The sequence below is a fragment of the Choristoneura fumiferana genome, chromosome 24 (assembly GCF_025370935.1).
Source record: "Choristoneura fumiferana chromosome 24, NRCan_CFum_1, whole genome shotgun sequence".
Classification (NCBI taxonomy): Eukaryota; Metazoa; Arthropoda; class Insecta; order Lepidoptera; family Tortricidae; genus Choristoneura; species Choristoneura fumiferana.
In genome coordinates, this window is record NC_133495.1 from 2,106,894 (window position 1) to 2,132,041 (window position 25,148).

Sequence of the window (25,148 nt, forward strand, 5' to 3'; positions counted from 1 at the left end):
TTCTTCCAAGGTAGAGCCATTTGCCGGCTCGTCCAGTGACGATGAAGGCCAATTGCGTTCGTCTTTCAGCAACCAGGAAGGACCTCTCCACCAGAGTTCACACCCAATCAGATCCGCGGGCAGCATACCCCGAGATCCCACATCGGCTGGATTGGATAGAGTACTTACGTGGCGCCAACGATCAGGAGCGATAATTTCTTGAATATGACTAACACGGTTGGCCACGAAAGTCTTCCAGCGAGATGGACACGACTTGATCCACGCCAGGGCTACGCTTGAATCTGACCAGGCGACGACATCCTGAATAAGATATAAAGGCCGCAAAGCTTCCTGAACAGACAGCATTAAATCCGACAAAAGAACGGCGGCTTGCAGTTCCAACCTCGGAATTGATAATTTACGAAGAGGTGCCACTTTAGATTTAGCACAACAAAACTCTACAAATGTAGAGTCGTCTGCAGCAACAACACGACAGTAAATAACTGCAGCATAACCGCGCTCCGAGGCGTCGCAAAACCCATGAAGCTGCAACGAAACGAAAGAATGAACGATGCGACGAGGAATGATAATAGACTCTAACAACGACAACTGAGATTTAAAACGAGTCCATTCTGCGGCGATCACTTCCGAAACGTCGTCGTCCCAATGGATCCCCGATGACCATAAGACTTGCATTAAATATTTCGCATGAAACGCGACAGGGCATAAAAAACCTAATGGGTCATAAATGCGTGCGATGTTCGAAAGGATGGTACGCTTAGTACATCTTTGGTCACTAGGACTTGACACTTCAAATTGAAATGAATCAATCTGTGGACGCCACGATAATCCCAATATTTTAAGCGATAAGTCCGAAATTTCGTCAAAATGTTTAAATTCACTCGAGTACAACTCAGAGGGCGGGAGATCAGCGATAAGTTTCTTATTATTGGAGGTCCATTTTCTCAAATGGAACCCACCCGACGACAAAATCGTAGAAAGTTCTGATCTTAAAAGTAGAGCCTGCTCGATAGAGTCAGCACCCGTGACGACGTCATCGACATATATATCTCTACCAAGCACCATCGAACCAGTAGGATGAGTGACTGTAGACTCCTGGGCTAACTGCGCGATAGTTCGAAGAGCTTGATAAGGGGCAGATTTGACTCCATAAGTTACAGTCACTAATCTGTAATCTTTAACCGGACTGTTAGTAGAGCGTCGCCATAGAATCCGCTGGTACTCTGCATCTTTATCAGCTACGAGGATTTGTCGATACATGGCTTTTATGTCACCTGTAAAAACTACTTTGTGCCATCGAAACCGAGTAAGAATATCAAAGATGTTTGCTTGTAACTTGGGACCTGCCAAGAGTGTATCATTGAGCGACAATCCATTACTGTCTCTACAACTCGCGTCAAAAACGGCTCGAAGCGGTGTGCTAACAGAGTCGGGACGAAGAACGGCATGATGAGGAATGTAATAAAAATTCCCAACACCCACAGACGGTTGCTCTACCTCCTCCATGTGACCGCTCGTCTCATACTCATCCATAAACGAAACATAAGCTTCACGAAAATCAGCATGCTTTGAAAGCTTGCGTTCCAACGAAAAGAGTCTGCGCATTGCAGTTTCCCGAGTGTTCGAAAATATAGGCCTATTCAGAGGATCGACGAAAGGCAAAGGTACCACGAAACGGCCTTCACTCGTAGAACGAAAATTCTCAACGAAAATGTCTTCACAAAGTTGGTCCTCTTTCGACAATATAGATTTACTGGAACTACTAACATTCTCTAGCTCCCAGAATCTTTTTAGAGAACTGTCCAACGATAAATTAGATTGTGAAGAACTCGAAACGAAAAAACAATCTTTCCGACGACGATTATTGAAAGATTGCAAATGACTTTCATCACACTCCCCTATAATTATCCATCCAAATATGGTTTCAATAGCCTTAGGTTGACCCATACTTCCCTGTCTGCGACCATTAGCAAGAGAGGATGCAAATATGTCTGCGTTAAGCAATAAATCAATTGGTCCAGGATTTGCAAAGTCTGGGTCAGCAAGGCGCACATCCTTTATGTGATTCCACTTAGAAAAATCTACGATATGACATGGTTGATCAGCACAAATAGTTGGTAACACAAGGGCTTCAAAATTAAATTCAGTCTGATTTGTCCCCATGGATTTCACGGAACACAACAACGACCCTCTGGGCTGAGCCACAGCATTCCCAATCCCAGAGACAGACTCACCAGTTCGGTTAATTTTTAATCCAAGGCGCTCAGCACATTGTTCCGAAATAAAATTACATGCACTCGCACAATCCAATAAAGCACGAGCTGGATGATACTGTCCAACACTGTCCTTGACTGCTACCCTAGCAGTTGCAAATAACACTGTGTTACTATTTGATACAGTAGTCAAAGCAATATTAGTGCCTGATGGGCCACTCACCAAGACTTGTGGTGCCGGCTCATCCACTGGAGGTTTTGATGTTGATTTATAGAAATGCAAGAGAGTGTGGTGCGAGTACCCACACACACTACAACCAGATGACTCATGGCACTGTTTTACCTTGTGATTAATTGATAAACAACGAACACACAAACCCTTATTTTTTACGAATTTAAATCTTGCAGTTGCATCCAACTTTAAAAACTTATCACAACTGGCTAAACTGTGCTGATCATTACAATACTCACAAGCCGATGATGTAATGAAAAGAGTTGTCTTTGTTTTCCGATGATTGAAAGTTGCACTATGGTTGGATTTATTAGACAAATTATGATTTGGTATGGGCCTAACATCCATTACTTCTAAGGCACGAATCTGCTTTTCAATGAATTCCTGTAGTTTTTTAAAGTCTGGAATATCATTAGAGTTGAATTCAAGTTGGAATGCCTCGCGTGTATGCTTGTCTAATTTGGACCAAAGTAAATGAACCAACATAAAATTACTGTCTGGTAAACGAAGTTTCTCTAACACTTGTAAAGTTTCTTTGAATGTGCGATGCACTCGCTCCAACTCCACTCCTGACTTTGACTTAACCTGTTCACAGTACAACATTTTTTCATAGTAGGTAAAAGCAATCTGCCGTTTTTTATTAAAATGCAAATTTAAAGCATTATATGCATCAATATAGCTATCATTTGAAATAGGATAGTTTTTTATTAAATCCAATGCTGTACCTTGAACACTTGTCAACAAGTAATGCAACTTTTCAATATTTGGAATATCTCTTTTATGGATCAACGAATTAAACAACTGAATAAAAGAAATCCAATTTTCCAGTTTACCATCAAAAGGTTTTATGTTAATTTTAGGTAATTTGGCTGATATGTTTTCATTATATTGCTTAACAGGAGCACATTGTTGTGATCGTAACCGCGTAAGAACCGATTTCATTTTAGTCTCGAAATCCACTGTCACTTGAAATTCCACCTTACTATCACTACAATTCGAAATTACTGCTCGCTGAGCTTCATGAAAACTCTCCGAAATAGGCTTTAGATCATTTTCTGTATAGCCAACCAAATCAGTACCCATCATAAACTCCAAACGCATCATGGCATAGTCACGTTCGACTATGTTCTGATCGGCTTTCACTTCACTTGTCACAGAATGTTCACTTTCCGTCATTTTTATTGAAATACGAAACAAACAATTAAACAAAGTTTATACGAAAACAACGAAACGATAACGACAATAATAAACTTTGTTTAACCTCAAACTGTTTACATCAAACGTCAACTGTCAATTTGATAATAAATGACAGTAGCCAAATGCTACCACACTAACGAAACAAAATTAATGAATCGGAAAGGAACGTTATCTATGACAACAAGTGTCCCAATATTGCCAACACAAATTTACAAAAAAATACAAACTAAAGCAAGTCACTCTTCCTTTTTGTAATGGCGACCGAATAAAAGTATACCTTCAAATTTCGAACGAAAATTAAAAAACGATAAAATTATGTTTTTTAGCTTTAAATAGGTAACTTTTCACGATCCGGCCGAAGGATCAATGTTTTGGGCGATAAAAATATGAAAATAAAGTGGACTGTAGCTAAATTTTAAATCAAAAACGAAAGCAAAGGAAATCTAAGTTTCTCGAAAACAATTAGTTATTCCGTTTATACAAATAGAAAGAGGGCGCGAAAAGTGCTTATACGCATACCTGGTTTCCTCAGGGTGTGTACTGCTCTGTGAGGCCTCAATCAAGACCGGCACATCAGCTACTTACGAGTGTACGAGCTCGGTTTACCACTGTTTTCGCCTCCGCAGCCTTACTTAATCTGCCCACACCTTCTCACAACACGAAATAATGCATATGCACTTATTTTAATGTATTAAAAATAGAAAGAGTTTCTTTACTCTTAGTTTGTACAAATATTAGATCCTCCTGTTACGGGGTCGATACGAAAAGTGAAAAATTCAATATGGCACGCGCCGGAACACGGGTTGCCATATAAAAAACGGAAGTTAGAAATAAAATTTATAAAATGTTGCCATTACAAAAAAGCAACGTGAAAGTTGAACAGTAATGATGTCTCAAAAACCGTTGTTTTCACTTTAAAAAAAATAGAAAAATGCGTGTTTTTGCAGGCGGATGGAAAGATCAGCAAAGTAGGTAGGCTTTACAAGTTAACGAGTAAGTCTTCTAATACGTTTTCTCTACTCGTGTAGGTACTTTAATCCGCACATTATAATTTCACAAACAAAATAACGAAGGCGCTTTTTAGGGCTGATTTAAAAGTCTATTGTCTCTGGTACTGGCTACTAATTATTCGCTAATTCACTGAATTTTTAAACTAATTTCAAACTAATTTTAACTCACCTACCTATACAATACAATTACTCTTTATTGTACACCAGAAATAGTAAGCTATACAGAAAACAAGTACAATGAGAGAAAAAAGTAATAGGCAGTCTTATCGCTTAAGAGCGGTCTCTTCATGGCAACCTTATTTCATTTTTTATTTATTATTTTTTATTTGACTGGATGGCAAACGAGCAAATGGGTCTCCTGATGGTAAGAGATCACCACCGCCCATAAACATCTGCAACACCAGGGGTATTGCAGACGCGTTGCCAACCTAGAGGCCTAAGATGGGATACCTCACGTGCCAGTAATGCCTGTACCGGCTGTCTTACTCTCCACGCCGAAACACAACAGTGCAAGCACTGCTGCTTCACGGCAGGATTAGCGAGCAAGATGGTGGTAGCAATCCGGGCGGACCTTGCACAAGGACCTTATTTCAGAATATTAAAACGCAACAAAAATACACCTACACATACATATATCGTACAATATAATACACGTCTAAAATGAATATAGGCGTGAGATAAACAGCCACATATAAATCCATACTAATATTATAAATGTGAAAGTGTGTGTGTTTGTATGTTTGATGATTGAAGATTTTATCCCTATCCCGTGGGAATATCGGGATAAAAAGTAACTTATTCCAGAGGTCCAGCTACCTACATACTAAATTTCAGGGCTCTACGCCCAGCGGTTGTTATTTTGGGATTTTATCCCTGGGTATCCCGTGGGAAAATCGGTTCAAAAAGTTATCTATGTGTTATTCCAGACGTCCAACTATCTACATACCAAATTTCATGTATCTAAGCCTAGCGGTTGTTATTTCAAAATTTTATCCCTATCCCGTGGGAATATCGGAGTGAAAAATAACCTATGTGTTATTCCAGAGGTCCAGCTACCTACATACCAAATTTCATGGCTCTAAGCCCAGTGGTTGTTATTTCGTGATTTTATCCCTGGGTATCCCGTGGGAATATCGGGTCAAAAGTTATCTACGTGTTATTCCAGACGTCCAACTATCTACATACCAAATTTCATGTATCTAAGCCTAGCGGTTGTTATTTCGAAATTTTATCCCTATCCCGTGGGAATGTCGGGATAAAATGTATCCTATGTTTTAATCCAGATTATAAACTAACTTTTTGCCAAATTTCATCCAAATCCCTCCAGCCGTTTCAGCGTGAAGAAGTTTCAAACATTTTTCGTGATAAAGTCTATTCGTGGTAAAGTCTTTTCGTGATATAGTCTGTTCGTGATTAAGTTTTCGTGGTAAAGTTTTTTCGTGATATAGTCTGTTCGTGGTAAAGTCTTTTCGTGATATAGTCTGTTCGTGATTAAGTTTTCGTGATAAAGTCTTTAGTGGTAAAGTTTTCGTGAAAAAGTCTTTAGTGGTAAAGTCTATTCGTGATAAAGTTTTCGTGATAAAGTCGTTCGTGAAAAAGTTTTTCGTGAAATAATACTAGCGCCATTCAAACGGACCACAAAGCGTTGACATTTGTGAAAAATTGGAGACTATATAATGCAAAAGTTACCAGATGGATTCACTACTTGGAACAATTTCAGTATGAAATTCAGCACATAAAAGGGACACAGGATGTCGTTGCTGATATTCTATCTAGATACCCACCCGAAGGAGATCTGTTACAGGAGGAAAAAACGAAATTACCTGAAATTTTATACATGGAAAGTTCTGCTAATAAAAATCTACTTTCAAAATTAAAAAACATGGCTAGATTGCAACGAGAAGACTCAGAAATTAATGAAACAATTCAACATTTGCAGGATAAAACGTTATCAAGCCAATTAACCAAAATAGAACAAAAGTGCACTCTGGAAAATGACATATTATATTTTACCCCAAATAAAAGCAAAAGTAATATTTTATTTGCCAGAAGTATTAAGAATAGAGTTAATACAACAAATACATAAGGAAATGGGACATCAGGGGATATATAAAACGATCAAATATGTAAAAGATAGATTTTACTGGAAGGGGATAACCAAACTATTTAAGTCTATTGTCAGAACTTGCCATGATTGTCAGGTCACTAAGAGCGGTACGGTAAAAACAGTAGGGCCATGTCAGCCAATAGTAACAAAAGATATAGGGGAATTAGTAATGGTTGATCTATACGGACCCCTGCCAACTGGTCAATTTGGGATGAATTACATATTCGTGGTACAGGATTCTTTCAGTAAGTTCGTCAAATTTTACGTCCTAAAAAAGGCCACAGCTAGTTCAGTGCTAGGAAAAATGAGAAAATTCTTTGACATAATTATGCCACAGGCAATTATGTCAGATAATGGGTCCCAATTTGTATCTAAGCTATGGATTGATAATATGACTGAAGCTAAAATCAATCTAATAAGGACGACGGTCGTAAATCCACGCCCTAATTCTGTTGAGAGGGTCAATCGCGAGATCGGAAGATTGTTCAGAACTTACTGCAGAACTAATCATAAAGGGTGGGTGGCAGTGCTACCTAAATTGGAGGAATTATATAACAACACATTCCACGAAAGTACTAGATATACGCCCTGCGAGATTATGTATGAGCAATCGACAACATTGTCGTTTGATAAAGTGATCTCAAAAGATAACAGTGTGGACGTATCACTAATTAGAGACGAAGTGCGGAACAATTTAGTGATGGCAAGTCAAAAGCGACAGGCTAAATTTAATCAACGATATCAGTAAATAGAGTTTCAAATAGGAGGTCTAGTTAAGATTAAAAAAATAAATAAGTCGGACGCTAAACGAAAAATCACGAAAAAATTTGCCCCTCTATATGAAGGTCCCTATATAGTAGCGGCTGTACCCTATCGTAATGTTTATGAATTAATGGAACCTAGGACTGGGAAAATTAGGGGAAAATTTAACATTATACATCTATCAAGGTACTATCAATGACCTAGCTAGAACCTTGTTGAGGTTGATTCGGGACACTTTTGATATTAGTAAATTGGAGGTTGGTCTGATAACGAAAATTAATGATTGTAGTTGATTAAAAATAATCTGAATCTGACTGTACATAATGAAAAGTAGTTAAGGCAATCCTGTTAGGTTAAGCATAGGCAAGTAAGTTATTAGGTTAAGATAGTAATGATGAATGATTATAATTCGCTAATACGAAATTTGAATCCAAGTGATGATTAACTAAGGTGTGAAATGATGAGACAATCCTTTCAGACTATAGGCTAAACCATGTCAACTAGGGCATGGATACCGGTATTCGGTATTACCGAAAAACCGGGATACCGGTCATTTTTTCCCCTCTTTTAATACCGGTATTAAATATCTACAAAACCGGTTTTTCGGTATTTTGACTTGTGTTTAAAATAGTAATAGTCGACATAGTTTCAAACAAGAAAGCACTTTTAATAACTTTTGTCTTCAGACTTATGGCTTTTGAAGTTACTTACCTCTTAATCTACTTTCAAATTTCAAATTTACCGAGCACAAGTTTGCTTTGCTTATTTGTAGTGTAAGCTTTCTCGAAGTTGGACCTACCTAACTGGACCGTTTGTCCCAGGTATACATAGTCGTCAACAACTTCGAGCGCAGAGCCCCCGACTATTGCGGGAGTTGGGACATCATGGACATTAGTTAGACATGACTTTCGTCTTGCCCATGTTCATTTTTAGGCCAACTCGGTCGGAAACTGCTGAGGTCGGCGAGCATAGCACTGAAGTCTTCCATGGTCTCAGCCATGACTACAATATCGTCGGCGAATCGAAGGCGAGTGAAGTTCCCGCCATTACTGTTGATGCCTCGTCCTTTCCAGTCCAGAACCTTAAAAGCATCCTCCAATGCAGCGGTGAACAGTTTCGGAGCGATCACATCTCCTTGTCTGACTCCCCGCTGCAGAGGAATAGGCTTCGTGCTCTGGTCATGTAATCGGACGGATATAGTGGCGTTTTTGTACATACACTAGACACTTCAACACTTCGATATACCGGTAGTCAACTGCACCGCTGGAGAGCCTGCATCACAGCCCAAGTCTCGATCGAATCGAAGGATTTCTCGTAGTCCACAAATGCAAGGCAAAGGGGGAAGTTATACCCTTCGGTCTTCTGTATAACCTGCCGCAACGTACATGTGGTCTACGGTACTATAGGTTTTTGGAAGCCGGCTTGTTCGGGAGGCTGGAAATCGTCAAACCTGCTTGCGAGACGATTTGTGATGACCCTGGAAAACAGCTTGTAAACATGGCTCAGAAGTGAGATGGGTCTATAATTCTTCAGCAAGGTGTTATCACCTTTTTTGAAGATGAGCACCACCACTGTCTTCTGTTCCATGCTTTCGGTGTTCCCCCTTGGTGGAGGACGGAACTAAACGGCGTCTTAAGGTCCTTAAGGACTGGTTTACCACCCGCCTTCAAGAGTTCGGCTGTAATTTCATCGTCACCCAGGGCTTTGTCATTCTTAAGCTATTTGAGGGCCATACTAATCTCGTACAGGCTGACGTCTGGGATGTTTTCGTGATAGTGTCGGGTTAATGTAGCCCTCGGGTGTTTAGCTAGATTTTCGACGGGTATTCGGGTTGTCGTGTCGCTATCCATAAAACCTCTCGTTTTCCCCCAACAGCTCAGGTTTGGATGAAATGATTCTGCCATCGTCGGTCTTCAACTTCATTAACCGGCTTTGACTTACAGACAGATCCCTGGTAAACACCTTAGAGCCTCTGATACGCTCAATAGCCTCTTCAATGCTATTTATTAGTATTAAATCGGCGTACATCGCGCTTCAGAGATTTTGAGATCTGCCTATTGAACTGCTGATAGCGACAATTAAGCGTCACCTGAGGACTTTAGCAGCATCTCACGCCTCACCTTCATGAGCCTAAGGCCAGAGCGCGAGAGCTTATTGGTTCTAGTACGGCGGGTTTTGAAGAAGTTAGATCCGATCGTATGGACAGCTTCCACAAACCCGTCGTTGTAATCGTCCACGTCGCTACCTAGGCATTCGAAACGGTTTTGAAGTTTGAGCTGAAAGCTCTCGGGTTTTGGAGCTGAGCTGGTTCCGGGCGGAGCGTAGATTTCATCAGTAATTCTTTCAAGCTTGAACTGGATATTTAATGAGCCTCGTACAAGCGAAAGAAATTATGTGAAAATTTGGTTGGGAACTAATAATCGGCGAAACAATTTTAACCGAAGAATTAGAGAATCTAATTCCATATTATTTAAGTATTAGTTAACAATTAACAACGTAAGTTTTTTATTTTAATACTTGCTCATTAAAAGGGAAGTTTACTAAATCTTGCTTTTCATGTATATTGGTTATATTTCAACAAAACAACAGACTTATACAGAAAGAAAGAAAAATAAAGGGAAAATACGGAAAATACCGAAAAATACCGAAATACCGGGATACCGGTTTTCAAAATTTGAATACCGGAATAATACTGTTGATATGGGTTTACTCAAATTGAATTTTTAATCTGTGAAAAGTTTGAGCTGTCAGAGCACTGTAAAAAAGTAGATATAAAATAAAAGATGGTAGCTGATTATTGCGTTGTGTTTAATTAATTCTAAGCATAAAATACAAATACAAAACAAACAAATACCGGTATTGCCATCAAGCCAATACCGCATAGCCCTAATGTCAACAATGTTTCAGCAATGTTGCGAATTGCGATCAAACTATTGATCAAGAATAACAAGTGAAAATTATATTATAGTTAAGATAAGTATTTATTAGGCCACCACGGCTTTTTAAAAATTAAAAAGCCTTATTAAAAAGCCGTGGTGGCCTAGTGGTTTGACCTATCGCCTCTCAAACAGAGGGTCGTGGGTTCAAACCCCGGCTCGCACCTCTGAGTTTTTCGAAATTCATGTGCGGAATTACATTTGAAATTTACCACGAGCTTTGCGGTGAAGGAAAACATCGTGAGGAAACCTGCACAAACCTGCGAAGCAATTCAATGGTGCGTGTGAAGTTCCCAATCCGCACTGGGCCCGCGTGGGAACTATAGCCCAAGCCCTCTTGTTCTGAGAGGAGGCCTGTGCCCAGCAGTGGACGTATATAGGCTGGGATGATGATGAAAGTATTTATTTGTTAAATAATAATAGTTAGAATTAAATTGATCAAAAATGAAACAATTTGAATGGAAACTTGTCATTATATTGAACTAGATTGAGAAATTGTAAAAAAAATTATAATAATATATATAGACAATAATATAATAAAATAAGAATATCTTTAGTAAAAATTGTAGCACTTTATACCCTAGATCAAGCTATTTTTACCTTGAAAGTAGTCCTCGAAAGCCGACGGTCCGAAACCCGGTATTAGGGTCACTAAAACTCCACAATTCCACTCCACTTTTGTCTGGCAGCGCATACATGACCATAAGGAGGTTCATCTGGTCTTAGGGATATCTCCAACACTCGTGGTGATGAATATTTAGCTGGACGAACATAATGTTTTGTTCGAAATAAATAACTTAACCTAGAAACTTGTTTACTACATCGTCTGTCAGGAAGAAAACGTTCGCGCGGAGAGAGGAGTTGTTTTTCTATTACCTTAAAGGTGGGTTTAGACCAAACGAGTGAATGCTCATTCTATCCCCACTACATCAAATTCTTCTAGTGTAAACAGGCGTAGAGCATTCTTTCGTTGTTCTTAGTGCGTTCGCAAAGATTCTATAGAATATTCTAAGAATGCTCGCTCGCTTGATGTAAACGGCGCAAGAGCGCGCGAACAGTTGCTTAGAGCGTTCTAGCGTGTTCGGACGTGCTCGCGCCACTGAGCGGTCTCATCAAAGCGTTCTTGTGTTCTAGCGATTGTTTACGTATCATCGATTAAATTATGGATTGGTCTCAAGAAAAATGTTTATTAATGATAGAAGCCTACCGCAATTTCAGATGTCTGTGGGATCCGACGTATGAAAACTATAAAAATACAACTTACAAACAAGATGCTTGGCGAGAAATCGCAAAACAACTGGAATGTAATGTTGAAGAGTTAAAAAAAAGATGGACTCGCTTCTTGCATCTTACCGCCGGGAAAGGGAAAAAACAATGAGTACGAAATCAGGCAGCGGTGCCGACTGCCGATTGTATTTATTTATTGTATTTAAAAGCATGCACTTTTTGATGGACAAATATAAACCGAGGAAAACAATTGATTTCGACACTAACCAAAATAAAAACATGGTAAGTAGGTAGTTATGTTTATTTATTGGGTATTCTACCATAATTTTAGGTTGGGTTATTTACGCTTTTTATAAAGTAACGGTTCCTATCGCTTTCATTATGCAATATTGTTTTGCCATGGCAAAATATTAGTCAAATTAAAATAGTCTGAAAATTCTTTCCGGATATTTTCACATTGCAAAGTGTGTCTTCGTCCAGTGTTGGGTAACGGGAGAAATGATGATAAACGGTCCATATTTCTCCACTGGCCTGGAATGACGACGTCATCTTCAATTCTGTCCATCATGCCCGGTGAATTATACAGCTTCCTAGAAGCTTTCCTTTTCATCAAATAATTATGTAGGTACACGCAGGTTTTTACGATGAGAGATGCTTTATCAGGTTGTAGCAACATAGGTTTTCGCAATACACGAAAAACTGCTGAAAGAATGCCAAATGCATTTTCTACTATTCGTCTTGCTCTAGACAGACGGTAGTTATAAATTCGTTTTTCGGATCCCCTGGCATGAGTACCAGGATACGGCTTCATGATGTGTCTTTGTAATGGGAATGCATCATCTGCTACAAATACGAATGGCATATTCTGTTGTCTTCCTGGAAGGCTTTGGTCATTGGGCAAATTTAATTCATTATTTTGTAGTTTTTGATAGAAAGAAGTGTTTCTGAAAACTCCGCCATCTGATATTCTGCCCTGACAACCAATATCGGCGAATATAAAATTGTAGTTAGCGTCTACTATGGCCATTAACACCACACTGAATGTGGATTTATAATTAAAAAAGTCGCTTCCGCTGTTAATAGGTGCTTGTATGACGCAGTGTTTTCCGTCTACAGCGCCAATACATTGAATTCCTGAGCGATTGATAGCCATTCTTCTTCTGTTGACGGTGTCTGAAATGAATAAAAAAATATTTTAGGGTGTATATTAATTAAACTTTTGTTTTATAGGCTGATGAGCAGGAGAATGAGCGAATTGAACAAGAAACTGCGGTAGTGGACCCTAATGCAGATACACAGTCAGATTCAACAACACATTCACAACCTGCAGCTTCAGTATGGTCAAGAAACACCACACCACAATGGCAACCATCAACATCACTGCAATCTGGCCACATAATACCACCAAAAAAATCAAAACATGAAGACCCTCGAGTAGCGAAGCCTACCGTATTTTAAAAGATACACATGATTCAAAGATAAGGACAAGAGTCAAGCTTTGGGAAATCATGTTGCTTCAAAACATCGCGAATACTCAAAAAGGACGAAAGCGTATGTTGAAATTACATAAATAATATACTGTTCGACGCTGATTTGGGGAAATTTGATTATGAGTCAAATTTAGCATCAACTCCGATGTCTTCATATTCAGACAGTTCACAAATACTTGCATTGTGTATTCTGTACCCTCAGATCAATCCCTCCACCCAACAAATGGAAGCTAGTTCAGAAAGTAATGTGAATTTAGGCCAATGATACCGCAACTGAAGAAACCAGGGAGTCTTTGCTGCATTTTATTAAAAAATTTTAAGTAACAATCAAACACTCTTAACAACACAACCCGGCAGCCTAAGCAACCACGAGCGCGCGCGCACTCTACAAAATTGTAAAACCTATAATTAATACAGCGAATAAATATTGTTATGAAAAATCTGCATTTCATCATTAAAAGTGGTGGTGGTGGTGTTCGGTAACAATCTTTCTAGTTACTTTTGTTTATTTAAGTTCTCTGATTGTTTTTTTTTAAATAAATATCTTAAAAATAAATTGTCTTAGTTTATTTACTTACTTTCACTAATAATTACGGTCGTGATAAGGTGTATATAAAATATGTATAAAAGTAATAACTTTACTTACCTTAGCATAGTTTTGCAATGCTTCATTTATTGCAGCACATACTTCAGATATAGCATTACATATTGTCGATTTAGATTTTAGTAAAATAATCAGGCTTTCATAGGAATCTCCAGTTGCAAAAATCGCAAAGTCACTGCTAGTTTGTCATATGCAGGAATCGAGTCTCTAAAATTTGTACTTGATTTTCGAATTTTTTCGATGGTCAGAGATAGTAAATGATCAAAATCCTCTGGCGCCATTCTACAAAAGTTTTGGAATTGTCCACTTTCTTCTTGTTTTCGCATATCCGTCATTGTTTCACCTACATTATCCATGTCCTTCGATGCATTAAAATTGTAACCACCAACGTCTCTTCCTTCTTTTTATTTTGAGTTTTTGACAAAATAATAAATGCAGCACTTGCAATAATGATATCGCTGTCAGAGTCAGACATAACAAGACTACCAATACTAACCACAGAATTGACACGAATGAGCAAAGAACATTCGATCTAGCTTTTTTGTTACTAAAAGATTACAAAGAATGCTCTTGTTCTAGCTCTAGCTCTATGTTCGTTTGATGTAAATCGATACCTCTACTTTCGTTTTTACATAAAGATTACGAAAGAATGCTCTTGTTCTAGTTCTAGCTCTATGTTGTTTGATGTAAATCGACCTTAAGGGAATATTTTTTTTTATCTAAAATATTTCACCTAAACAAACAGCAGGAAAAAAAAAAAGCTATGCTATTTATTACAGTAACACCAAATTGAATGCATTATATCTAGGCTACAGTTAGCTATTCCGCATTTGAAGCTAAAATCAATCAGGGAATGGATGGTACCTACCTACCTTTATTAAATTAATTAAATTAAAATTAATACATAATAATAATAGTACATATGGTACCTAAATGATTGATTGAATCAAGCGTTACTTTGTGGAGGCATATCAATGAACTTCCACCCTTTACCTTGCTACTCGCAGAAAATGGTAAACTATGTGACACACATTACTTATTTTTCTTCATGTAACACCGCCTCCTCGCCACATAAATCCACATATATGACACACAAACTCGCTATCACTATACCCGCGTGTACAACAACAACGGGCGTTGTTTTACAAGCTCGGGGAAACTCGTACATCAGGTATAAGTACACACAGACTCACACCACATGACCGCACCCACATATACACGCATACATCGCACAAGACGCACGCACAGATACATACACAAACGACAACCCACACGTGTAATCTTACTTTGTAAGTTTTATTTTATTCAGTTTTTTTTTTTTTTTAGGTTTGAACAAAAGGAGGCCTTTCAGCAGCTGGGTCCTTGGCCACAAAAAAGAGGACCAGGGTGGAAAGCCCTGGATCGTCGTATCCAAGAAGCCCGAGGCCACTGCCTGACAGGCCTTAATGACACAAAGACACCCAAACACACAAGCTAATATCGAGAGAATTCTAGTATGGCTTCAAAATTCATCCGAACCATGGGCCTTGTGGAAACAAAATGGCAAACAAACTGCCAAGCAACGCGTTCTCAACTTGCACGACTTACAAAAAATTAAACAATAGAAAGCTATTTTAAATGTTACCCACTTAAAAAAACCCCATGGTTACACTCTGGTAAGTATTCTAAGGTTTTAAACAAAATACACAAAAGTACATAAAAATTCAACTAAAAAAAAGAGAAAAAAGTACGCGATATTATTTACTTCACTTATAATAGATTTTATTGTAATTATTAAATAAAAATTAGAAATATTTATTTATAGAGTAGATAGCTAATCAGAATAAAACCCTTGTATTCACCATAATAATTGATACTGCTCTAATCAAGGATAATTGACTGCGGGAAAAATAGTTAATGTATTAAATCTAGATGGGCTGACAAATGGCCACAGTCACTAGAAAAATTTGCGTCCAATTGTCTCTTTTGTGGTCCATGCGTTTTTGAAGCTAAACACTAGAGTTTTTAAAATTGGCTTCAATGTATCATGTAATAGAAAAAATATTACTCTAACTTTAACGACAAAACATCAACTACAGTTAAAATGAAACATTTCTTAAAGGCAAATTGCCTCAGATCCTTAGGACCGGTCCAGTTGTTCGTGTCGTTAGTGACGAATCTGCCGATAATCAATTCATACAGTCACGTTTACAATTATTGCAAAATAAGTCCCTTGTACAAGTTACTTGGGCCACTGTGTGTACTACACGTTATGTTAAAGGTACCATCTTAATTTATGATACAATTTCTAATAATTCACTGCCCGTGTTCTTTAAAGTGGAAAATGTCTACTTGTATGATTCAAATGACTTGATTGTTATGGGAATATTAATGAGTACTTTGTCTTTTGATGAGCATTTTTTTGCATATGAAGTTGCAGAAACAGAAGTAAAAAGAAAATGTTGATAAATATCACAAGAATTTAGTGTCTCCTATCCCATGTAACATTAATATTCTCAGTAACGGAAAAAAATATGTAACTTTGCGATGTACGTTATAAAATTGATGTTTTTTTTTTTTTTTTGACTTGATTCCAATAAAGCAATATTTAAAAATTATTATTTATTTTATTACATTATAATCATTGAATATAGCTGATAGGCAATAGATATAAAATTTGACCGTGATTTCTCGCATAGTATACTAAATATTGGCCAATTTAAATAATTTACGTATTTGAGCCTTTGTAAATCTGCAATGCTTTTTTTGTATTACAACCAAGTTTAACGCATTCGTTGTCACCTGTCAGAGTCGAACCTTCTTCAGGTGCCGCAAATGCACATGTGCGTTCAAACGCCTGTGAATCTTTGCCAACGGCACTGGACGAGTCACCAAAACGCATTATATGCGTCGGTGGCAGTGAATGCGTTTTAAGTACACATCAAGCTTTGACGCGTTTTGACGCGTGTAGAATGGAGTTTTTTAAAGTTGATGTGCATTTGACAGTACACAAAAATACATTGAGATTTTACAAAAGTATTTACATATCTCACTATCACCAATGATGATATAGACTGGATTAGCAATCGCCATAGCTGCGGTCGCGGAATTTTAGTTCGATTATTAAATCTAGATGGCGATGACATTATAGCTCGAGACTTTCGAAGCAAAACAATAAGACTACAGATGTTTTTACTGCATAATAATGCATTTGCAATATTATAAGACATCTGTGGTATTATTGTTTTGCTTTTAAACCCTCTGGCTATAATGTCAGCGCCATCTAGATTTAATAATCGATCAATTTTTCGCGGTCGTTCTGACTATGGCGATTGCTAATCCAGTCTATGTCATCCTTGTCTCAACTACGTAAATGCTTAAATTGGCCAATAGACTTAGTAAATATGATGATGAATCATGTGTATGTTAAAAATAATCTCAACTGAATCTATCATCTGTCAATAATCACATCAACAAAAATTCTTGGTAAATGCAACAAGTTACCTTGTCTAACTAAACCTAGAAATCCAATAGATACAAATAATCACTCAAGTTAAATGAAGTATTTATTTTTTTGATCTCATGAAATTAAGTAGTCATATTGGGTATGATTTCAACTGAAATAAATAACTACCATTGTTCAACTAACCATTATCTTAGTTGATGGGGCCATGGGATCAGTTAAATCTAGAATCGAATTTTGTTAATACAATGAAGGTTCATGGTTGTAGAGGACAAGTTGTGGTTGTCACGACTGTGTGGCTTTTTTAAGGCCAGTATTTAGCTTTTTAAACGCAAATAAGCAACTTAGTTGATTATATTAATAAATTGTTTGATCTAACGAAGCTTAATATTTACATTGAACATAAATTAAGCTGGTTTGACTAAATAATCATTTTTCGACCAATCACTGTCTTAGTTGATGGAACTTAAGGATTAGTTGAATCTATGAACAATCTTTGTCAACATAGTAAGCAACTTAGTTGATTATATTAGTAAATTGTTTTATCTAAAGAAGCTTAATATTTACATTGAACATAAATAAAGTTGGTTTGACTAAATATCATTGTTCGACTAATCACTGTCTTAGTTGATGGAACTTAGGGATTAGTTGAATCTATAAACAATCTTTGTCAATATAATAAAGTTTCATAATTTTACTGCACAAGATCTGAATGAAACTAACTAATCAACCTTTATAAGGCCAGTACAGTAATTTGACAGACGAAACTAAGACAATTTAACAAATTTCTCTTTGCCACAGAAGTCAAGATCTTGACAGGCTCATATGGTATCAAGATGACGATTATAATAAACAAGATATTGTTTGATGTAAACAAATTTTTTTTTCAGTGTGCGGTCATCGCTATGCGGCAGGTCGATACTTTGTCATGTGGGCCTATCGAGCGGGACGAATAAGGAGGACCTTTTAAAGTAGATTAAGGTGGCCCCCCAGCCGGTTATGGGTCCTATCGTCGCGAACCATGCTGTAATCGCTATGCACGATTACGATGGATGGTTTTAGAAACGTTTCCTGCACTAACAAGATATTCTTATTGGTGGTCACTTAAAAAGGACGCGATCTCCATCGCGTTGATGCGCGCAACGTTCCGCATTATGAATCTATAGATAGTGAATGGGGCTTGATCTACTCTAGCTGTAGTAGCCATTTAAGCGGCGAATGTTAAAGTTAGCCATGAAGTGGCTCAAGGAGGTCAAAAGGCTTGTGTTGAGCACACAGAAAAAGGCTTTGCTGCGCAGATGTCGATTCGCGCAGCCCGTTGCCCAAGGCTGAGATCTCGTCAATATTAATCGTATGACGAGTTCGCAGACTAGCGAAGATGTCGGCGAAGACATCTGGAGCTTGGGTGCTGGGAGTGCCTTTAGTTCTGGGGGCCCTTGGCCTTAGGGGCCTGTCGGTTTGCCCAGACGCCCAATGGTGGGGGCAGTGGGACCGATTGTCGGTCATTAGGTCGGTTTGGTTTGTCCAATTGTCGGTCTATCAGTTTGTTTACACCTTCGGGGGGCGACGCCCCCGCCCCTTTGGCCCCCTCCCGGGGAGGGTTTTGCTTAATGGGCGGGAAATTGGCATTGTACCTCACAGGTGCACGTGGGGGACGCCAAGGGGCCGGTTTGCGCACCGCACCCGGGACGGCGCGCCGGGACACCCGCGGTAATTGGCGGTGTGTCCCACCGCGCCGCACAGAGCGCAGCTAGGCGGCTCCATGGTGTCCCTCGGACTTGGGCACTCCGGAGTGCCGTGGTCCTCAGTGCATTTCACGCACCGGGGTTGCGCAAAACAATAGCGCGCTGAGTGACCGTACAATTGACAACGGTGGCATTGCCCCGGTGTTCCGCGTCTGTGAGGCGGCTCAACAGTGATGCCGGAAATGTGGCAAATAGTCCGGACGTTAAATATTTGCTTCCCCTCAGGAGAGAGGTCTAAAATGACAACCACGAGGTCGAGAGGTGTCTTCGCGGGGCGGGCTCGGTACATACGGTGTACCTCGCGCACAGGCAGCGCTTGAGCTCGTAGGTCGTCTTTGACGGAGTCGACCTCCAGCTCTTTTGGAACTCCGCGGATGACCACGCGGAGGCCTTTTTCCTCCCCGAAGGGGTAGCGGTGATACGCAACACCTTGAAGGGTAAGTAGTCGGGTCATCTGCCTGTAGGACTCGGCGTCCTGTGTTGTAACACGGATGCCTTCCGGGGCATTAACAGCTTTGGTGAAATTTACTTTCTTACTATAGGCAAGCTTGGAGATCGACTCCCAAGCAGATTTGTCTCGAACGACGATCGGGGGGGGGCGCTGGTTGCGCGGGACTCGTTGAGAGATCGGGGGGGAGGGGGGGCGCGGGGCCGCGGAAGGCGGCGACGTGCGCGGAGAGCCAACAGGTGCGAATGCCTGCTTGGCTGCGATTTCAGAAATAGGAGAGCTAGCGGCTTTCCTTTTGCCCTTGCGGGCGACAGTAACGAATTCACCCTCTTTAAGGGTTCCATCAGATGCGTCTGAGAAGTTATCGCAGTCCATGTCGGGCTGCCTAGATTCGCAGGCAGAGCTGCGCGAAGTGATGCTCGAGGAGCGGGAGGACGCAGTGCGCGTCGTAGAAGATTTGGCGACACTTTGGCCACCGGGCGAGGCCGGGGAAGCCGGCGCGGAGAAGAGGGCAGTCGGCGACGAGAGCCGAGTTTGCGAGCGGGAGCGTGAGCGCGAACGCGAGCGCGGCCGCTCGCCTGCACGGCGCTGGGCGCCGACGTGGGCGCGCTCGAGAAGCGGGCGCGGCGACAACGAAGAGCGGCGAACAAATTGGGGGCGGGGGGGGGCGGCGGTAGCCGCGGCCGAACGAGGCTCCTGCGAGCCTTGATCGCTCGCGGCTGAACGCCGTTCGAGCCAGCTTTCAAACCTAGAGATTATTTCTGGGCATTCCTCCCTCATAAATTGAAGGAGGGCGCCCGCACCTCCATCGGCGAACGCGGAGCGCTGCATTCCGACGTGCGTATCTGAAAACAAAGATTTATTATCCTAAACCTCCCTGCCGGGGATAGGCAGGGAGTTGAGTGCCTACGTGGGCCCTAGACTGTGCCCCGGTAATCTTATTGCCCGGGGGTGAGTGCCTACCAATTCCCTAACAGCTCAGTCAACCGAGACGAAGTGCGCCCCGGGGCTACACCGCGCCAAACAGTTGGCTGAGGATGGACTGAGGAGGTAGGAGGGTGGGAGGGAGACAGTTGGAGTCGAACGCACAACCAGCACGCTCGGTGGTCCCAACCCCGTCACAGATTGATTTCCCGGGAGGGAAATCGGGCGTCTGTGGCTCGCCCCGCACTCTTCGTTGTCACCGTTAGGTATCCCGGTACGACCGCAGTGTGGGCGCGGCTTTAAATAAATAAAGCCCACGTGACGTTTGTTTACGTAACGAGTCGATCCTAAGATCGACGGACGGCGACAAACGCGATCGAACGAAAAGGCTGAGAGCAGCGGAGCGCACAACCTCACCGAACGGCGCGCTGGCGCGGAATCCACCCCGCACGCGAGTATATTCACGTAGTAGTAGTACCGAACAGTCAGATTCAGATTATGAGGAATTTAAACCGCGTACAGTCGCACAAGTAAATGGCAAACCGCATATATAAAAAAATGTTCCGTCTCACGGGCCAAGACAACCGAAGCAATCTATTCCCGCGCCATCGAAATCTAATAACGCAAAGGATAAATGCGTCATTTGTAACGGCGAGCATAAAATCAGCTTATGCTCGGATTTCGTGAAGTTACAAATAGCGCAGCGTTGGGAAGTAGCGAAAACGAGTAAATTATGCTTCCGTTGCCTGGACGCGGCTCACAGGAGACCGTTTAGATGCAAGTATATTGCATGCGGCGTGAACCAGTGCGAAGCTGGTCACCATCGACTGTTACACGGATTAAATTCAACTCAAGCACCCGCGCGTGCTAACATTAGTAGCTCGGTCAACCATGTGCACAAAGTTAACACGTTCCTTAAGATAGTACCCGTGGAAGTGTCAGGGCCATTAGGGGTCGTCAATACCTACGCACTGTTAGACGACGGCAGTAGTCTCACGATGATAGAGCGGCATATAGCGGACCAGGTAGCACCAAGAACTAGCGGGAAATAAGGAACGAGCTGTGCTACGACTGTGCTACCCCCACCATTCTCGAGGGCCAAGACCACTGGAGTCTGTTGGTCTCTACACAGATTCGTAGTGGTACGAGAGACATGCCGGTGGCCTCGCTCACAAGATTGGATGGATCTTGCACGGGAAACACGAAGCCAGTCGCAGCGCAGCGTTCGTGTTAATCACGTAAAACGAACGGATTCCGAGCACGAAATACTAACGTTACTTAAAGAAAATTTTAGTATCGAATCATTAGGGATTGAGAGAAAGTACCTAAAACGGACCCGACCAGCGCGCAATAGACATTTTAAACGCGACGTGCGTAATAAATGCGAAAGGGACAGCCTATCAGGCGGGTCTGCTCTGGCGGTCAGAAAACGAGTCATTGCCCGACAATAAAAATCAGGCCATGAAGCGACTACATAACCTAGAGAACAAATTAGACAAAGACGAAAGTTTGAAATTGGAATATACCAAACAATCAAAAATCTAATCGAAAAAGGTTATGCAGAGGTTATGGAGTCGCCCCCGCCACCCAACTCGCCACGGGCTGGTACCTCCCGCATTTTCCGGTTTTTCACGCACAAAAATTTAAAAATGCGTTTAGTTTTTGACGCGGCGTCGCGCGCGCACGGTAAATGCTTAAACGACGCGCTGTTAACAGGGCCGGACTTACTTCAGTCACTTTTCGGAGTTTTGTTGCGTTTCCGCGAGGGCAAAATTGCCATCACTGCCGATATCCGCGAATGTTCCTCCAAATCGAAGTGGAGGAAAGCGACCGGGACAGCTTACGTTTTTTATGGAGGGGGGAGAGACAGAGCGAGCCGCGCGAATATAGAATGAAAAATTAATTTTCGGCTCTGCCTGTTCCCCAGCTACGGCTCTATTTGTTAAGAATAAAAACGCGAAATGTAACGAGAAGCTGTACCGGAAGCGGCAAAATTAACGATAAGAAACTCTTACATGGACGATTTCCTTATCGCCCTCGACAGTTCGGAAGCCGAGGCGAGGCGAATAATAAATGACGTACATACATTGAACTCGTTAGCGTCATTCGAGTTGACAGGATTCGCCTCGAACCGCCCGAAGTCATAACAGACGTCAAGAGTACAGGCAGCGATAAGAAAAGTACGTCCCTAGGAGTCAAGAGCGAATCGGAACGCACATTAGGACTCGTATGGAATCACGCGCGCGATACGTTAGGTTTTGTAAATTTACGTAACACGCCACAAACGTTCTGAACGGCACCAGTTACCCACGAAAAGGCAGGTAACAAGTAGTGTAATGAGCGTGTATGACCCGCTAGGGTACGCCTCACCAATTACGGTGATAGGTAAAGCCCTTATTCAGGACATTTGGCGGACGGGAATAGGATGGGACGAACCTATCAAATCGGAGTCTATTCCCACGTGGAAATCGTTTATTGAAAACGTAAATTATTAAAAAATCTCGAGATAGAGCGTTATGTACCCGCGTGCGAGAGAGAGGGCGAGATACACACATTCTGCGACGCGAGCGAGAAAGTATATGCCGCGGCGGTATTTCGTATCAAATGAACCCGGAGGAGGGAAATCCTCGCGATTAGTGGCGGCAAAGGCTAGGGTTGCCCCACTAAAAACAATATCTATACCGCGTTAGAGTTACAGGGCTGTGTGCTAGGCACCAAGATTAACTAAAACGGTTGTAGAGCAAACAGATTACAAAATTATCGGAAAACATTTCTGGTCGGACTCGCGGACGGTCCTAGCATGGATCAAATCCGACCCACGATCTTTTAAAAGTTTTGTAGCGCATAGACTTGCGGAAATTGAAGACACCACGGTGCCTACCGAATGGCGCTGGGTGCCAAGCGCGCTCAACACAGCCGACGACGCGACAAAAGGCGTCCCGATTAATTTGATAAAAACCACCGGTGGTTCCAGGGCCCCGATTTTATTAGGCGCGATATTAATGAATGGCAGTAGATAAATCGGCGCCGGCGTTGACCCCGCCCACAGGCGAGGAACGCCCTCCGCGAGTAGTACTAGCCACGCGAAAGTGCGACACATATAGCTACCTACCGCAAATCGACCGATTTTCGAATTTCACGCGATTAATTAGGTCCGCCGCAACTGTGCTGTTCGCCGCCGAGGTCTTCAAAGCCAAAGCTCAAAAGAAGCACGAAATAGAAATAAATCGGAAATCACCTAAGACTGGCGGAACTATTATTGGTTCGACGCAGCCAAAACATCTCGTTCAGTGAAGACATAAGAAGGTTACATCGAGGCGAGCCAGCGTCGAAAGGATCCCCCCTTAGAAAGGTGACAGCAAAACTGGACAACAAAGGAACGCTCCTGCTGGATTCCAGAATTGACCGAGGGACAGCGATACCTATTCTTCACGCAAAAGAAAAGTTCACGCGCTTACTTATCGCATACTACCACGCAAAGTTCAATCATGGCAACCAAAACCGTGATGAATGAGCTTACTCAAAGATACCACATTGTTGGTCTGCGTGGTACGCTAAGATATATATGCGAAAATTGTCAATGGTGCAAAACACATAAGGGCAAACCTCTCAAACTACCCTATGGAGATTTACCACCAGAGCGCCTAATGTCGAACCAACCCCCTTCACCGCCACGCATGCGATCTCTTCGGCAATAACAATCACGATTGGTCGACGTCACGAGAAGAGGTGGGAGCCCTATTCACGTGCCTCACACTAGGGCCGTGCATATGGAGCTCGTTGCATCATTATCAGCTGCTTCACTCATACTGGCACTGAGAAGAATGATGGCACGCAGAGGAACACCCACCGTGATATATTCGGATAATGGAACTAATTTCGTCGGAGCGGAGCGCGAAATATCTGACGCTTGCTGACCGCCGAAAAGCAACTGAAAGAGTTCGCCGAGTACAAAGAGATCACATGGAAGAAGATACCTCCTGGAAACCCATCAGCTGGAGGAGCCTGGGAGCGTTTAGTATCTTCAATTAAAACAGCGCTTCGTGCCACCTCATGAAAAGCACCCAAAGAAGAAGTGCTGCACACGCTGTTGTTGGAAGCAGAACACGTCGTTAATTCTCGACCACTCACGCCACTGACGGGCAGTCAAGAGAAGCCATTGACCCTATCATTTCCTCATTGGCAGGTCCAACGCCATGTCTCCATTCTGTAATTTCCACGATATAACGCTTAATGAAAAAATGCGTGGCACAATCGCAAAAGATGGCAGATCATTTCTGGGCTAGATGGACCAAAAGAATATCGACCGCAACTGAAGCTACGAAGTAAGTCAAGACGGACCACCGCAAACGTAAACCCGGCGACATTGTCATTAATTGTTGATGGAACATGCCGAGAGGTACGTGGCCAGAGGCGAAGTAATAAAAAACTTCCCCGGCCCAGATGGCATAGTACGCGTAGTAGAAGGCACGCACCGCCGCCGGCCTACTTCGTCGTCCTGCGTCGACTTATAAATTTCCCGAAGCTGAAGTGTTAGCAACTGGGGGAGAATTCGGAAATAGGTTAAGAATGTAAATATAGATATTAGATTAGAATTCGTTTTGTTTTTGTTACTTTATTTTCCTATTTTTATTGTGATTGTTGATTTTGTGTTTGGTTTAACCTGTATATTTTTATAATTATGTGCCATGTAATAGTATAGGTTTTTATGAAAATAAATGCATTTGTCAGCCACACTATACAGTAACGAACTTAACACACACTATCCCAACTCAGCATTAACAATTCTCTCCTGGCTTCCCATTGGTCCT

At 41.5% G+C, this 25,148-nt stretch overlaps 1 protein-coding gene across 1 annotated transcript; it reads right to left on the reverse strand.

The window, feature by feature from the left end:
* Positions 1 to 11,012: 11,012 nt before the first annotated feature.
* Positions 11,013 to 14,127, reverse strand: LOC141441901 (uncharacterized). Its single transcript, XM_074106795.1, has 2 exons — positions 13,916 to 14,127; positions 11,013 to 12,870 (listed from the first exon to the last, which is right to left on the reverse strand). The coding sequence occupies exons 1-2, from the start codon at positions 14,111 to 14,113 to the stop codon at positions 12,064 to 12,066; spliced, it is 1,005 nt and encodes a 334-aa protein (XP_073962896.1). The 5' UTR covers positions 14,114 to 14,127; the 3' UTR covers positions 11,013 to 12,063.
* Between the last annotated feature and the right edge of the window lie 11,021 nt (positions 14,128 to 25,148).